This window comes from Tyto alba, unplaced genomic scaffold (assembly GCF_018691265.1).
Source record: "Tyto alba isolate M040663 unplaced genomic scaffold, T.alba_DEE_v4.0 Super-Scaffold_13, whole genome shotgun sequence".
NCBI classification, from domain to species: Eukaryota; Metazoa; Chordata; class Aves; order Strigiformes; family Tytonidae; genus Tyto; species Tyto alba.
The window spans coordinates 37,315,561-37,333,483 of record NW_024881275.1 but is presented as its reverse complement, the minus strand read 5'-3'; the positions used below and the strand labels follow the sequence as shown (position 1 = coordinate 37,333,483).

General features: G+C 43.7%; 2 protein-coding genes across 8 annotated transcripts in view; both read left to right on the top strand.

Moving 5' to 3' along the window:
• The first annotated feature begins 6,641 nt into the window (after positions 1-6,641).
• On the top strand, positions 6,642-12,146 carry PRXL2C (peroxiredoxin like 2C). Its single transcript, XM_042788012.1, has 7 exons — positions 6,642-6,675; positions 7,523-7,839; positions 8,324-8,392; positions 9,931-9,984; positions 10,407-10,512; positions 10,754-10,885; positions 11,519-12,146. The coding sequence occupies exons 1-7, from the start codon at positions 6,642-6,644 to the stop codon at positions 11,644-11,646; spliced, it is 840 nt and encodes a 279-aa protein (XP_042643946.1). The 3' UTR covers positions 11,647-12,146.
• A 1,993-nt stretch (positions 12,147-14,139) lies between these two features.
• Positions 14,140-17,923, top strand: part of CDC14B (cell division cycle 14B) — a 49,249-nt gene continuing 45,465 nt past the window's right edge. For all 7 annotated transcript variants that reach the window (XM_042788098.1, XM_042788097.1, XM_042788092.1 and 4 more), the window contains exon 1: positions 14,140-14,461. In XM_042788098.1, coding sequence (XP_042644032.1) covers positions 14,305-14,461 — 157 coding nt within the window. In that variant the 5' untranslated portion in view covers positions 14,140-14,304. The remainder of the gene's footprint in view (positions 14,462-17,923) is intronic.

Here is a 17,923-nt window from a genome sequence, read left to right as displayed (position 1 = left end):
AGCTACAGAAATTAAATTTACATCTACTTTAATCAGAATTAACTTTCAAGTGTGAACAAGCTCCTTATTACGTTGTTGGAAACAGGGACTGAATTACAATGATCTAGTTAGAATACAGCTGCACACATACACAAGGAAAAATAATTAAAAGTATGATTTTTAAAAGTAACTTACTAAACCTTTTATTCGAAAGTCACTGCCATAGGAGCACAGAAGCACAGGCCATGGAAGAAGCATTCCAAAGTAGCTACATGCACACACCCCGCCCATGTGAAAAATGTATTATAGAGAAAAAGAATTACACATGGATCTCCCAAGTGGACTATACTTCCTGAAGAAGACATTTGTAGAGTAGAATAAGTATGTCCACAGACTAAGCTGAACAAATGCCATTTTATACATTTCTTTAAAGATATAAATAAATACATAATACAAAATCCCTGCTCAGACTCATCTGCTTTAGCTATTAGAAGCCTACTAAGTGGTAGAAGGGAAGTAGGATGGGATCCACAATGATCACCCAAACAATTCTGACTCTTTTTTTCTGTCTTATGGTCTTTCCATGTAAGAGAAGCAACAGTGGTTAAAACCACTCAAAAAAATACACAAAAATTAGACTAGCAAGAAGTGATCCTGCTGCCATGGCAATTCCAGACACTGCGTTGCTCCTGCTTGGATTGTCAGCCTGATTTCTTTACTCTTCTGATATTTTCAAACAACTATTGCTTCTTTAAAGAATTTCCCTTTGTAGGATTAACAGTAACAGCAGCACATAAACAAATATGTTTAACAGATTGACTTATGATACCTATTTGTATGATCAAACCTATGTTGAAGTCACTAGACTTCTATGTCAGAACCTTGGAAACTATGGCAGGGTCACAGCTTGAATGTTAAAGTGTCTAATGAGAATTTTTAAACAGTGGCTGTTGATCATTCTTTCTGGAGAGAGCAGAAGAGCAAGTTAATTCAGTCTGAAAGAATAATCTGAGTCATGTACTATGCAGAAATGGCAGAAGCTGCTTATAACAAATGGTTGATGCATGAAAATCAGCATCAAGGGAACTAAAATAAAATTGTTACAAACATTTTACAGAGGAACAATGAGGAAAATGAAAAAAAAATAGTTTTGAAGAGAACATAATCAGCATTTTTCATTCCTTTATTTTTGTATTTTTTTTGTGTGTACTTTACTCTTCAGCTCTTACAGGCAAAATCTCTGGTTGCAGACAGGAGGATATTGCACATGCCAATTTATAACATAAAAGATTATGGTGTAATGGAACAGAAGTACATAAATTGGAACTAATTTAAATGACCTTTCACCAATCTGCAAAGAAAGATAACACTCTTCTTCTCTTTTTTTTTACATTTACAGATGTTTCAGTTAGAGACGTTGTGTTTTAGCTGATATGTTAACACATTTTTATTTATGATTGCCTGTAACTAAAGTACATTTAACGGATTTGTCTTCCCCCTTTTTATTCTGTTCTTCACTTTTACTGCTAGCTTTGTGCATAAATAAATGACTGCATTAGAAATGTATGTAGACTGCATTAGAAATGTATGTATAAAGAGAATAGAAAATAGCAGTTGAAAAATAAGATTATATGGTTTCATTAAGAAGTAAAAATCTTCTGGAGCAGATTGACATCTTTGTTGAAGCAAATAACACAACTGTGATGCAAACAGCAGGAGGAAAAACAGCTTTCTTGTTTAAACACTGGAAGACACAGCAGGGGCCAGATTCTCGAGCCTTAAGCCAAAGATCAGTTCTCAAAGCACCAAGTGCAGGATTCACGCTGACATCCACGCAAACTCACGTCCACACAAAAGGCTGGGCCCTCTGCCTCTGATCTGGCATCAATTTTGCTGGCTGTGGTGGAAGTTTTCATCGCTAACAAACCAAACACGTTATTTCTACTTTTAAAGGCCCTCTAAGGAGAGACAGCTGGAAAGCTGTGATCTCTGAAGTTCCTGAGAGAGGATTCACATGGTGGCCATTAGACTACCTTTGGACTCCTTTTTCTTATTCAAATAATTTCTTCAGGAAGGCCTTACTAAATGAAACCTGTGGCTTACTTCATCCAAATTTGGCACACACATCATCTCAGTCAGATACACGATAATTATGAGGCAACACATTTTAGCCATTTTGAAAGGGAGGAGGGTGGACACAGGCCATGGATTTGTAGTCCTCAAGATAGGAGCAGTCAAGCTTAAGTGCTTGTGAAAATAGTCAAATCTACCTCTACATGGGAATTGGCCTGGGTTCCTAATTGATCCCTCTGGCAAAGAGGCACAAGAGATACGTCTGATGTTAAAATGATGCTACTCTTAATTATATATCAGGAAATAAATGAGATCTGCTTCAAGTGTGCGCTAAAATTAGCTCAAGTTATTAGCCTCCACCAAATATATTATACCATCCACTGGCCTCAAGAAGGGAATTCCAAACTGTAGCTGAATGTCAATGTTGCCATATGTAAAAGAGTCATCTGAATTGAATCGACTGCTAAGCATACACCCAGCTCTCTATGAACACAGAAAATAGAAATAGCAGCTGGGAACTACAACTTCTTATACTATGCTTTTCCTGCATAGGCAAAGAACAGTAGAATACTGGGGTGAGAGGGGAGAAAAAGGAAGGAAAAAAAGAAACAGTATCTAAAGCTTTCAATCAAGTTTTTGTTTACCATGTAAGACATCAGTGCAATAGTCTTAAATAACAATGCTTATTTTGGCACAAACATTCCACGAGATCACCTCCACTTTTCTTCAAATTCTTCATCTCTTACACTATCATTTAAACACTAAGGATAACTAGCTTACTTTCTAAGAGCCTTATTGCTAACAAGATATAAGACTAGTCTGTTTGGCCAGTTTGGATTGCAGTATATCTTTTATTTGCTTTTTGACTGTGTCTTATCTACTTAAGTAGTGATTTCTTCAGGCGAGAGACTTGCTTCCTCTTAGTTTTTTTAAAGAAAGATTCAAACCAGTGGCACTTGGAGCAGCTAAACAGCATATTTACATATAATTTACAAGTCTTGACATATAGATGGTCATCTCTGTTTTTCTTTTGCAGCATATAGAGTAAGTTGCTGCAAAACAGAAACAGATCAAACACAGGGAACTCTTACTATATGCACTAAAGCCTCTCTTTACACCTTGAGGCTGTATTAACCAAACTGTGGGCATTTCACTTAATATTGTTGTATTTTGTTCTGTAGTAAAGTTTATAGTTACTGCTCCCTCTGTTGGATTTGTAATACAAAACTAAATGTGACAAATGTAACAGGAGAAAAATTTTCTCTCCATATGTCAGTATAATCACTAAACTATTAGAGTAATTTTAAATTATATTTACATTATTTGTCTTGTGAAACAATAATCAGTATGCAACATATGCTGACACTGCAACCAGACCTACAAAGCCCTTAGTCTTGTAAATAAGCCTGAGTAGTCTTTAAAAGGAGTAAAAAAGCAAAGTGCAAAACTTAAGTTTTTAAACTGTAATATCTCCTCCCTCAGCAAAAAAAAAAAAAAAAAAATAGAAAGCAAAACCAAAGAGAAATCACATCAGGAGATAGAGACCACACATCAGGTAGAAAAAAATGGAGATCAGGCTAGCATTTGCAACATGACTTTGAAGGCTGCAAATGATTCCCCTTGCTGATCAAAAGAATCAGTCCCATGACCCTATGCCAAGAAGACTAGTGTATCCCCCTGTATATCATGACACTAAGGAAACAATGAAAGGCAGCCATAAAGGAAAAAGTCTCTTATCTTCAGGACAGTACACATTTACTGCTTTTTAATTGCAGCAACAGTTTAAAAACAACTAATTCTTAGCTAGCATTTAACATGATGTTTTTACTTTGGAATTGTAAACACTATTTTTAGCTGATAAGTATTAACCACCTTATCTCTAGCTAAATAATACTTAGACAAGAACAACAAATATACGTGTGCTAAATAAACAATACATCTTGCAGTAAATTGATAATAACGTGTTGCTTTACAAATACACACCACATGCTCTAGACAGTGCTTGTGCTATTGGTATAGACCACACCTCTCATCATGTATTTTGCTCAGCTGTTGTAAATAAAGGAATTCAGGTTGCATAATTACAGCGGGTATTTTGTATTACTAGTCAACACAGAACAAAAAAATTATTCCACATCTGTAATTATTTTTCTCCCTCTTGAAATGATAGGAATCTGAATTTCCTATCCTCAGCATATAGTAACCCAACCATTGGTTAATTAAATATTACCTAAGTTTCTCTTTACAACTGTAAATTACACTGTAGTGAAGAAAGTGACTTGCATCTCGGATGTTACATCATGGCTAATAATGCCAATGTACTCATTGATTCTCCTTAAGCCACTGAAAAGCCATCATCGCTCAGATGACTATGTTTTTTAAGTTATCATTTCTATACTTAAGAGCTACAAAAAGGAGAAGGGAAAGAAGGGGAAGCTTCCCTAACCACAGCTTGCACTGAAGAATTATATGGTTTTAGTAGACTGCACTTAGACAGTCAGTACTGTCCTGAATATCAGCAGATATGGAGTCTTTCTTCCCACCCAAGTCAATGGAACTTATCCCTGTATTTTTGTTACACATACATAAATGAAAGGCTTTAAGATCCAGCTTTCAAAAGTGACTACCCATTCTGAGTGTTTCTTCTTTCAGAAGATATTTCAGCATTCAACTGCCTTTGACTCTTTCTCCATAAAACCGGGGGTAAGAGCAATTTATATTTGTATTCTAGCAACACTTAAGAATCTCCATCAAAAATCAGAACCACACTGTTTGAGGGGCTTTAGAAAATGCTTTGGTAAATATCCTCAGAAGAAAGTTGTTATTCCTTAACGGTATACTGCTGAAACCAGGTGTTAAGGATATGCTTCTTCAGCTAGCTTAAGGAGGCTAAATAGCATAAAAAAGCGAGGTCTGCACAGTCCTGATTGGCTTTATTTTTTTTAGCAATCTTTACCAGCTCTCCCAGACAGGCTGGGCTTCTCAGAGATTTAATTTCACACCAAGTGAGAACGAGCTCTCTGGAGTCTAGGTGCAAGGTCAGCTATGCACAGTCTGAGGTGGGACAGCGTCCCTTGAGTTTGTGACACCACCCTGCCCAACCCTTTTTGTCAGCAGGCTCATCCCTACCTGTGCTCCCAGATTCCAGCTGCAATGGCAAGGGCCCTGGTCCAAGCTGTACTGGTGGCCGAGTGCTGAGCTGCACCCCTGGGCCCTCCCTGGAGCTACCCAGAGGTTTTACTGCAGCTGTAACACAGCAAGGTTATGTGCCTGGCCTGCCCACTTCAGCCCCAAGATGAAGAGCAAAACATGCCATAAGTGGTCGGTTCTCCCTTGCTTTGCTTTGTCCTGCAGTGGTCAAGGGTAGGTAGGCCATTGCCACCGACACTGCCAAGGGGCTGCAGGGCAGTGCTGCACAGCCCACATTTGGTTCGTGGGCTGCTGGTTGAAGAATTCTGTCTGACAGCATAATATACAGGTAACTGTTAGGTGAACAAAGAAGCCTGATGACAACAATGAGGAAGTGATATTGCCCAAATTCTTACAGAATCGTAGAATCATTTAGGTTGGAAAAGATCTTTAAGATCGTTGAGTCCAACCATATCTAGCAGAAGTCTCACGACTTTCAGAAACTCCACCAATTTGAGCTCATGGAGCTCATAAATCAAAGTCATGGTGAGGGCATACTGGACTACAAGGTTAGCCCTTAAAGTACACAGCCATAGGCAAATACACAAGAAGTGCTTTGCTGACATTCAAACACCGGTTTGTTTGCTCAGCAAAGTATTATTATTACTACATCCACAGTTAACCTGGCAAAGCCACAAGCTGGAGCCATACTATGAAATAAACTTTAATTACTGAAACAAGAGGGCTATACTAATGGCTGGATAGTTTCACCTGTGTGTATGTGCTGGCAACTTGTAAAGCGCTATCAGCCAGGGACCACTTTTCCTCATGTTATTTATAAGCAGAGTTGACTCGGCTTTGCTGTTAACACAGCACAAAGCACTTCATGTGCCCCGAAGGTCTTTTCGCAAGAGTTTTAAAACAGAGTTGGAAGGTATCATAACTGGAGGACCAACTATGTTGTACCATCCTGTGTAAATGCCTTATACAGAGATAACTTTTCAGACTCTGTGATGTTAGAGAGAATTTCCTTCACCGAGTATTTTAAGAGAAATCATGGTAATGCACTCCCTCTTAGGGAAGGCCTGGAGCAGAGCAGCTGGGAGTGAACAGCTCTCAGGCTCAACAAGAATCAATAAAAATGTGCCATTGCAAAAAGGGCAGCCACAATGCCAGCATGTTTAAGTGGATGTACAGACCCAACACGTGAAGAAAATCTAACACTTAGCTAAAATACTGTGTCTAGTTTTAGGCACTGAACTTCAGAAATGACAGAAAGCATCCAGGCAGTCCAGAGGAAACTACAAAATCGATATTCTAGAAATTCTAGAAAACATGACCTATGAGAAGTAAGAATTCTGAAAAAAAAGAAAAAAAGAGGGAGGAAAGATTATTTAGTCTAACAGAAGACTGAAGGCAACACATCAGTAGTCTGTGTACAGTTGAAAAACTGATGCAGTATGGGGATTAACCTGTTCTGTGCGCTCACTCCTGGTAATACCAAAGCCATGTGTTTAACCCAAAGTACAGGGGGATATAAATTTGGACAACATTAACATTATAGACACTGGGACAGTTTGCCAAGAGAGACTCTGGAACTAACATGATCACAGAGCTTCCTAAATGAGAACAACTACTAGAGATTCCACCGGTCCTACTCCCTCCAGTACTGCTTTTCCCCTGCCCATTAAGAAAAGGAGTGCTCTACCTCCTCATAAGCTTTCAGCTAACACAACAACCCAAGAGACTATGATACTCTCCAACTGCCTAGTGCTCTCCTCATTTTAAACAGACCTGTTCACTCATTCCTGTGTGCGCCCAGCAACTCTCTGACAGCATTTGCACTGCTCAGCTTCCTCCGCTATTCCCCTGCCGCAGCCCCGTGAAGTTCTGCTTTTGCTTCAGTAAGGAAACCGGCTCTGTTTCTTCCAATGCGGCAGCTCGGCAGTTCCTCGAAACCAGAATTTCCCAGCCCGCTCACAGCCCCCCTGAAGGCTGCGGCACCCTGCAGAGCCCGGCGCCGAGGCCGCACGCCCAAGTCCCCGCTTCCCTTCGCGCCCGGGAGGCTCCCTGTGCTTTCGCGGTACTTCCCAGGCTCAAACGGCGCCCTGGCCGTTCTGCCGGCGGATTTCTCCCTCTTGCCACCCCCAAGGCCCTAAACTCACCAACTCCTCCCTCAGCGCGGGGCGCGCCCGCCGGCCCCGGCTCCCTTCCAGGATCGGGAAGGAGCCGGTGCCCTCCCGCCCAGCCCCGGCCCTTCCCCGCCGTCCCGTAGCCCCCGCGCTTTCCGCTCCGGCTGCGGCTCCGCCTTCCCTTCCCTTTCGCTTCCCCGGGCGGGCAGGCCCGGCGGCGGCGGGGCCGGAGCGGGCCGTGACCGGGCCGGAGCGGGCCGTGGCCGGGCCCGAGCGGGCCGTGACCGGGCCGGAGCGGGCCGTGGCCGGGCCCGAGCGGGCCGTGGCCTGGCCGGAGCGGGCCGTGGCCGGGCCGCCGGCGCCCCCCGTGACGCGGCAGGTCGGCAGCGAGCGGGGCGGCGGGCAGCGGCGGCAGCCGGCGGAGCTGCGGGAGGCCGCCCGCTGCCCGGTGGTGGACGCGGGCGGGAGGAGCGTCCCCTTCGCGTCCCTGTACGGGGAGCAGAAGGCGATCGTGGTGTTCGTGCGGGTGAGGAGGGGGGCGGCTGCCCGGGCGGGCGGGCTGGGGGCCGCGGCGCGGCGGGGGGCGGGAGCGGGGCGTTCGCACTCGCTGCAAAGGGAAGCCAAAATGGAAAGCGGAGCGGTTCGGCTGCCGAGAACCCCCGTTCTTCAGTAAAACGATACGGTATTTACCCGAAAGGAAATAATTCTTCAAGCGTGCGTTTAGGGAAACAAGTACGGTGTTCCCTGACTTCCCAGCTGGCAAGCCAGCTCTCGCATTCTGAAAATACCCAGAGATAAAAATACTAGCAAGGCCCTCAGACCAGTGTCCGTGACCAGACTTGGATTAAACCAGGATCCTAATCCAAATTTGGTGACCGCAAAAAACTTTAATCTTTCCTGTTCCCGGTTCCTGATCATCCCCAAAATGGTTTGTGCCCGAAGTCAGTACCTGGTGCTTCACTGCTATAAAATTATGTCTGTTTCTGACATACCAACTGCCTGTGTTGCAGAATTTTTTATGTTACACCTGCAAGGAGTATGTAGAAGATCTGGCAAAAGTCCCTAAGTCATTTTTACAAGTAAGTACTCTGCCCTTAATATGTATATGGGGTTGCTGTAGTCGAGCAGATTTTTCATGTCCTGCTGCAGGCTCGTGTGAGACTTAAACCCTCTAGGAATCAAAAACAAAACAAAACAAAACAAAAAAAAAGGCTGAGAATAAAGTTACCACGTTCAGTATTTGCTTTGATAGCCATAATGTATCTGCCTAGGACCACAGGAAAGGATTTACTGCACTACATGCTCTCTCGCAGCAGCATTATTTCTCCCTACCCTGTTATCTTGGTGCATTTTTTTTCTGCTGTGTTCTGAACAGTAGGACAACATCTGAGGGTAGTGCCCTGGGCCACTGTCTTCCCCTGACCACTAACTACTACTGCCCTTTTTATTATGCCAGTATGGCTGACTGATGGTTGTGCATGGAACAGGATCCGAAAATTCATCTGGATTAAAAATAGTCTCATTTTCTACAGTTATTTGTAAACTGCATCAGCTGTGTGACCTGTTCTCCAGGCAGCTGCACAAACAGGAGTGACACGGTGACAGGAAGGAGAAATGGAAGTGGGCAGGGGTTGCTATGGACGGGTGTTTGCTGGGTGGTAGAAGATACCAGAGAAAGACAATGATCCCCTGCTAAATGTGGAAGGTCAATCTGACTCTTCTAAGCTGCTGATTGAAATTCTGTCGTATTTTATTCCTAACAGCAGCATAGCAGATGACAGAGACTTGGCTCCTTGCTGACAGCAAGCATTAGATAGACTAGGAACTTGGGGTTGAAAAGGGGCAATTTCTTTGGCAGCTCCCCGTCTCAGAACAGATATTTGTACACTGGTTGATCAGTGTTACGCAGAATAACATTTTCTTAATTTAGCTGCCCAAATAAATGTATACAAAGAAGCAAAGCTGTCCATGCTGTTCTTAGAGTATTCTGTTTTTAGGAAGGCTTATTTTCATAACAAGCAAAATGATTTTATATGGGAAAGGCAAGTATTACACCCTAATATTAAAAGAACCTTCTATTTTATTAACTGTTTTACTGGTATCTGAATGAACTTAAGTTTTAACATCTGTTTTAGACTCAGGCCCAATGTTGCACCTGCAAAAGACAGCAGTACATGCAGATGCAAGTTATATCTGTTAATGAGCGTCTGTATATGTAAATCACGGACGTACTTGTATGTGCACCAATATTTGCATGCTGCTTCTTTAGATGCAGGTGCAACTGAGTGGAAATTTTGAATTTCCAAAATCATAGCAGGTGACAATCAGTTGAAAAGATGATGCTGCTAGTGCTACAGAAAACTTAAAAGTTTACACATCTGTAACTTAAAAGTTATCTTTGAAAATAATTTTTCACTTCATAAATTATTGTAGCTGCTAACTGTGGGTGATAGACAAAGGTACAGGCTCCAAACATGTAAGCGATGTTAACTGTGAATAATTTTAACTCAGTGCACTGTGATCATTAACTCAGGGCACCAGATTATGCTAATGCTTTGCAGCTGTGCAGAAAAACCCAGTTCCTCTTTACAGTTTTAATACCCATGTTTTGTTCTAGGAAGCAAATGTGAGGCTTATAGTTATTGGACAGTCATCTTATCATCACATCAAGGTAAATAAAGCAATCATTAAATACATTGTATCCTTTATTGTGTCTTAATGGCCTGCATTGAGGGATTTCGATCTGAGTGAAAAGACAGTCATTTGCAACCACAGAAAAAGAGAACAGTGTTCTTTTTCATTAAGAAATTCTAGTAGTAGTACATGAATAAAGAACTAAAACTTTCAGTTTAAAAACCTTGCTTCCTAAGGAAATGTCTTTTCTTGATCTCAGTGGAAGCTTTGTTTTAGTAACAGCTTCGGGGCTAAAAATTTTTCGCCTTTAATTTAACATGACAAATCCACAGGTTTCCAAATTGCGGGCGGGGGGGTCGGGGTGGGCTGGGTGTCAGTTTTTCTTTCCACTGCTAGTAGATCCTAATTACTGTCTTAACCTTAAAAAGACTACTTTTTATGTATGCATATATTTTGCAGCCCTTTTGCAGTTTAACTGGATATACACATGAAATGTATGTAGATCCACAAAGGGAAATTTATAAAACGTTTGGCATGAAAAGAGGTGAAGGTAATCATGTATCAGGTAAGAATAATTTTCTCACCTTGTTTGGACTTAGAACAACAGAAAAACACACTGATAAAGTAGTATAATCACAGTGTCAGTAGGAAGGGCGTCATCCACCAGGCGGTCTCTTGTAGGCTATGTTTTCTCAAAACAGGTAGGGAGGAAACTCTAAACTATTCATAGCAGCTGTTCAGTTTTGTTCTCCTTAAATACCTGCTTTTGTATTTCTGGATAACAAGTAATTTGCCTTTTTGTTTAGTGCGGAGCCCTCATGTGAAATCAAACATGCTCCTGGGAAGCATTAAGAGTGTGTGGAGAGCAATGACTGGCCCGGCTTTTGATTTTCAAGGAGACCCTGCTCAGCAGGGAGGAGCTTTGATTTTAGGCCCAGGTGAGCTTCTTTGTTTCGTGTGAAAGCTACAGGCTTCTCCTTCAGCTGTTTGATTTAACGCTGCCACCTGGGCTGCTATCCCTGTGGATCCCAAGGAGACAGTCTTGTGTTGAACTGTGTGATTTTCCCAGCTGAAGGAACCTGTGGAGGTGTCATTGTGTAGTCCCACCTCCCGCAGAGGTGGCACAAAGCTGATCACAGTCCTGCAGAAATCGATGGGAGTGCTGATGGAACAACTGCCTTGAAGTTTGGAGGGATTTTTTTGGCGTTATAGTGTTCACTTACTTTCTGCTTTCACATTTGTTTCTAGGCATTTGATGTGGTTTTAGTAGAGGAGTAATGCATGAAGGCGGGAGGAGTGCTGCAACATGACAAAGTTACCTCATCAAATCATTAGGAAATGTCATGCTACAGCAGATTTAATTCAGTTAGATGCCTCAATGTTCCCTGCTTCTGTAACTTAATCAAAAGGATACTCTTTGTCATTGTTTAAAATACAATATATTGTGCAGAGCTGGTACACATCTGTACAAGAACTAGTAGGAAATCAGAGTGCTTCTTTGATTCACTTACATCTTTGAATAAATAAATATTTTATTCAACTATTTACATGTTATTCCCATTCCTTTCCAGGGAATGAAGTTCATTTTTTGCACCTTGACAAGAACCGGCTGGATCATGTTCCCATTAACACCGTTTTGCAGCTGGCAGGAGTTAAACCAGTAAATTTCACAAACAAACCCCAGATTATTGATATATGACACTGACACATTACATTTTTAAATTATCATTATTTGTGCTCCACAAAAACAATTCTCTGGCGGATCCCCACCAGCATCGGTATTGTTGTGTCTTTATGGGACATCTGAAACCGTATCTAGAAAACCTGGGTGCTGGGTAGTTTATTCTGTGCTCTGAAGCTGAACACGAAAGCGCTATTTCCATTGCAAATAAGATAACAAAAACTAAAACACAACTGAGGCTTGCTGCAAAAAATCCTGTACCTTATTATTTCCTCATCAAATAGTTTTGCTAATACATTATAAAAATCTTTGTTCAAGATGCACTAAACTAAAAAAATCTTGATTATGCTCAGGAAGAGCTTGGGATTCTTGCCTCCAGCAGATCACACTGGCTTTCAATCCAGTACTTCTCAGTGATGTTTTAAAGCTCCCAGAACTGTGTGACAATCTTGTATTAAACTACACCTTGAAGAATCAGGGTTCCTTGACGAAAAATAAAAGGCTTGCTTAAGAAACAATGATACTGAGCAATGTAATTCCATTAAGGTACTATGCCTTAGTACCTTATTAATTACATACACATTTTGATACGGTGTGTTTAGAAGCAGGATATTATTAATGTAAAAATACTGTGTTCGCTTCCCTGCTTTGACTAAACAGGGCTTGGCACAGGGCTAAAAGCAGTTGTGTGCGGACTCTGAACCTGTGCAATTTCAGAGCTGTCCAGAGGCTTCCTCAGAACTTGGCATAGTGGACTGGGACTGGCAGCTGAGGCTCACAGGTGAGTAAAGTGCTTTTCATGAACCCCTAGGTTCATAAATAAGGAGCTGCCCACTCCCGCTGGGGCTCTCCCAGCTCACCAGTATTTTCAAGTGTCGGAAACTCTGGCATGCAGCTGCCTCATCGATAGCATGGTGTCTTTAAGCATAGAAGAAAGCAAGCTAGAAAATTGGTCTTATGTTTGTAAAACAAAGACAAGCAGAAAATTTACATTATTTTCAGAGAGAAATAATGCTGAATATTCAGTTTATTTGTAGCGTTTCCACTCTGCTTCATTCACCTGACCATCACTAACAACACAGATTCTAGTTCCACTCTTGTTTTGCAATCATTTCACTCATGTTCTCTGTGCTTTTGATTGTAAAGTGTTTGGCTAGCCGTTTTTCTGCTTCTTTTGCTTTCAGCAGAATTAAAATAATATACAATGGGAATTGTTCTATTGCTGCTAACGCATGAAATAAAACTAACTATAGCTAAAAGAACTGTGGACTCTTAAAAGGGATTGTAATGAATCAAGCTGTCGTTTGACAGTTCCGGAGGTTGAAGTCATCCACGCTCATCATCTCAATACTGACAGGAACTATACCACGGCCTCTGTGTTATCCCAGCAGCATCACTTCTTCAGAAAGATTTGCAAAGCCTAGGCAAACAAAAAGAGGGAAGAAGAGAAAGAATTCTGTAGAAGAGCAATCCTAATTAGGGCATCGGCCCTACATTTTATATTTGGCCACAGGTTCACCGAGTTCACTGCCGCCCGGCGAGACGATTCCCACATGCATCCTGAACTGGACTGACAATGGCCACATTCGTCCACGGGAGAAACAGTTTTCGAAGTGTCAGCGGAATTTTAGGTCTCTGGTGTTACTTAGAAAAAGTATTTTAAAAAAAGTTACGCAGTGGAAGGTGGAAACCAGCAGGAGACAAACGCTCACCTCATACGCAGTAAATGCTGGAATACTTCAGCAAAGGGTTTTTGTGACGGCCAGTGAGGCAGAGGTTGGCGGGGGAGTGGCATTCCGAAGCTGCTTTAACCTCCAGCTTGATTTATTTCAACATCTACTTAAGATAACGGTGTGTTTTGGAGCGTCACCGTGCCCGAGAGGCAGGCTCGCACCCAGCTGCTTCAACCGTCCAGATAAATCCATTTCACGTTCACACCAAAAGACGATTGCGCGTACCAGACCGGTTTCGGGGGGTCCTTACACGGCGCCGCGTCCCCCCGGGACCCTCTTTCCGCGCGTGTCGTGAGGCACCTGGGAGAAGGCGACGCCTCACGCTTAACGCAATCGGACTCCCAAAGGCGGCGGCTCCGGGCCGGCGCGAGCCGTGGGAGCGGAGCGGGCTGGCCCCGCGGCCGGGGCCCTCGCACCCCACGAGCTGCACTTCGGTCACGCTGCCACCGTCACACCAACCCCCCCCGACCCCGCTCTCCGGGAGAAGTCTGGCGCCACGTCAGCAGAGACCTCACCGCGGCGGGCGAGAGAGGGGACGAGGTGCCCGGAGCCCCGCCGGCCGCCCCGAAGCGACGGCGATGGGCGGGCCGCGCCCGGCCGCCCTCCCCCGGCCCACCTGTTACAGCCGCCACTATGACATCACCGTCCCCACCGCTCCGCGCTGGTGACGCCACACCGCGCTGACCCAATCAGAGGCGGCGCGGGGGGGCGGGGGTGCCGGGAGGTGGCCGGGAGCTGCCGCCGGCTCGGGGCGGGGGGGGGGGGGGGCCTTAGGTGCATGGGGCGGTGGGAGGGGGCGGTGTCCGGGGAGACGCGTCAGTCGCCGCCGCCGCCGCCACCGCGGGGTCCCTCCCCTCCGGCGGCCCGAGCCCCGCGGGGAGCGGCGCGGCGGGGATGAGCCGGGCCGCCTCGCACCCACCGTAGCGGCGCGGCCGCCTCCGCCATGAAGCGGAAGAGCTGGGCCGAGGCCCGGCGCCGCGCAGCCCCGGCGCCGCCGGCTCTGAAGAGAACTCGGGGCGCGGCGTCGCGGGCGGCGGGGGGCGAGGCGGAGCGGCGGCCGCTGCCCCCCGCCGGGCCGGAGACCTGCCTGAGGATCGCCGGTGAGGGGGGCGTGCCGGGGGGGCGGGCAGGGCGGCGGCGCAGCGGGAGAGTTGAGGCGCAACTCGGGGCCGCGCTGCCCGGCGGCGGGACGGGGGCGAGGGGGGCCGCCGGGGCGCAGGGCTGTCCCGTCCCGTCCCGTCCCGTCCCCGCGGCCGCGGGGAAGGAAAACTTCCCCTCAAGCAGTGGGTCGCGGGTGTCCCGGCGGGACGGCGGGGAGCGCGGCCGGCGGCGGCCGCCCCTGCCATCTGTGCGACGGGTCAGCTCTTGCGTCTCCCCGGCGCCTCACGCAGCGAAGTGTTCGTTAGGAACGCGTCGCCGGTCCTGCCGTCCCTCTGGAGGGACAGACAGCCCGCTTTGCCGTAACTCCGGCCGTGCCCGAGCGGTCGCCGTGTGCTGTCCTGTTCTGCTCGTAGGAGAGCGAAGGGAAGATACATTTGAAGCAGCAAAATACGTTGCGGGGGGGGTGGGGGGGGGGGCGGGCGGGCGGAAAAGATAAAAAAGTAACATATTTCTCTCTGTCCGCGGGATATATATCTTTTATCCGAATGCGGTGCTTGCTGGCTAATTGGTAAAATAATGGACAAGGGTCACACCTCTTCTTGGCTCTCCAGTGCCAGCGGCTTCAGCAGGCAGGTTTGCTCAGTGTCCTCCGTCCTGTTCGTGGCCCTGTGGTTTGAGCCGTGCTTTATTTTGGCACAGGAGCCTGCCTCTGTGGAGAAGCATATTGGATCACAGCCGAAATAATTCTGGATTTAGGTTTGAGTTCCCCAGCTAAAAGACGTGCTTGACTGTAGTTTGCCTAAAAGAAAAAAAAAATACTACTTTTTATGTTTTCAGTCAGAATCTGAGAATGGTAGTATTTACAACTTCTCTTAAAAAAGCAAGAAATAAACCTCACCGCTTCTCTGTGGAGGACGTGGGAAATTGTCTGTAGGCAGAGAAAGAAAAATGCAAAGAGCGAAGCTGTACAAAACCTGTACAAAAGGCACCAGTCTTACCTGTGCCAAGAAACAGAGTTCCTTAAATTAGCTAGTGTGTCTCCTAGATAAAGATATGTTTAGAAAATCATGTTTCGAAAATTGGGTAGAGCAATGTAGGAAGAAGGTAAACTCCCAAAGCATACCAGATTCATCTTCTTTATAAAGCTCTGTTACTGTCAGGCAATATAATCCTAAATGCTCCAGCCTAAACCATCTCATTTTAGGCCTAATCTACACAGAGAAACATAGTGGTGTAGTTACATGCAGAACCCTAATGCTACAATAACTCCATATGTGTATTTTTCTGTAACTCCAACCATTTCTATAGGAAATGATTATGATAGCATGGGTTTAAGGTTAAATGTAGAAACCGCTCATTTGACAGGTGGTGACTTTTAGATACGAAAGTAATTTCACTACCTAGAATACTGCGCAGCCCTGTCCAGCTCAGTTGTCCAGCAAACAGGTCTGTCTAACCATTTTCACGCAGCAGTTGCTTGGATCTGATAATGCACGTCTGGCATCAGCAGGCCCCTTAAATTACAGTATTTTCTCCTCCAAAGAAATGAAATGTTCACCCATTTAAATAATACAGTGGAGCAGCTAGGCTTTGACTTGTGTTTTCTCAGTGGGATTTCACCATACACAGCAGTACACAGTATAACAAACTTGATTAAAATGCAGTAGATGATTGTATTTAATAATATTTCATTTTGTCTTGATCTTTTCTTACCGCATACAGTGGCTGCTGTTTACAGTCTTCTGGAAATGGAACAATTACAGTCTAATTGTTGTTACGCTGATAGGTCATACGTATTTTTTAGAAGAGAAACCTTGAAAGAATGAGCCCACAGGCTTACCTTTTTATTCAGCTGTTTTAAAAGTTATTTCAAGTTTTGAACTATCAGTTCTGCATTCTCATGGTGCAGTTCTGAGAAATAAATTCACAGCTCTGGACTAGAGCTAGAGTAAATCATAAGGCCTTACTCTTGCAAATGGACATACTGGTAAATATTGTAGCCTCTGTAAAGGCTGAGAGATCTGCACTAGTTTATCTGCTTACAGAAACAGTGCCAAACCCATTAAGAACATTGCAGGCTACCCTCATTTTCCTCTTTGCTACAAGACTGAGACAGAAAACAAATGCAAATAGCTGTAAAGATTTATGGATCTTTTCTTGTGTGCTGTTATTCATAAACAGCAAAGTTTGTAATAAATTATTTGCATGGCTTTTATACTCAAAATACTTATAGTAATTACTGCATTTCTTTATTTTCTAATGAATTGTATGCATCTGCCATATGCTAGAAGTATTTTTAATCAGAATTATCTAAATATTTTTGTTTGCTATTAAGATTAGTTCAGGAAAGCCACTCTTGTAAAAAATAGGTTTTGGTCTGTTAAACTGCATGGTAAGCCTTACCATTTTCTCTTTGTCAACCAGTGCGTGAGGCTTGCTGGTATGAATTCAATTTGCTGGAACTGAATGCATGTCTTCTGTTTATTAGAAGCATATTCCCATATTCTTCTGATCTCTGAAAGAAGTAATATATATGTTCTAAAGAAAATGTAGCAATGCAGTGTGAGATGCTTGAAAGCTGTTGATTTTCTATCCTTGGCTGCTTTTCTTTGTCATTGCTCTGATTTTATAAATAACATTTTAAAGATGTGGAATTGTAATGCATAAAGCTTAGGCAAAAGCTGTGTGTTTCTCCCTTCTTTTCAGTAGTTAATTCTAAAACAAAGTAACTACAGTAACTATACATGGAATTAAATTTTACATGATATAACACCATGGGGTGTCTCGACATTTGTTTGTCCTTCTGCTAAATGCATACCCAGTTTGTTTATGGTGAGGAACTCTTATCTGAAAGGATGCTCTAAGCAGTACTGTGTATGCCTTTTTTTTTTCTTGATTGAGAATCATTTTACTTACACTGACACTTGGAGTTTTTATGAAATAGCATTCGGTTTAGTATGTTCATTGATAGATTGGTTGTTTTTTTTGGTTTTGTGCTGCGTTTTTTTCAAACCGCCGATTTGTCTTTTGTTTTTCCAGTACGGCTGGCTTGTCATTATAAAATTTGTGTGTTATATAGAGGACTGGTTTTTTGGCATGCTAAGGATGCTTCTATCAAGTATCGCTAAGCTATCTAACATTTTGACTATCAATACTTTCAATTAGTTTTTATTATACAACTGTCTCAGTACAAAAGTTGTATTTACTCTTTTATCAGTTTGACCTCAGTTACTTGTGAGTCTTTCCCAAAGTTAAGATTTTAAATATAAGTTTAAGGCTTTTAGTATCTAATGCAGCACTGAAGGCGCATGAATGTATGTAAAGTAGTCTTGTGTATCAGAGAAGAGCAGCAGAGTGCAAGGACACCGTTTGAGTAAAGTAACACAGTGTTATTGATCAGTTGTGACATGACCCTGAAAATAATTTTTTTCATGGTTTTCTGTTAAATAAAAAATTCCTCT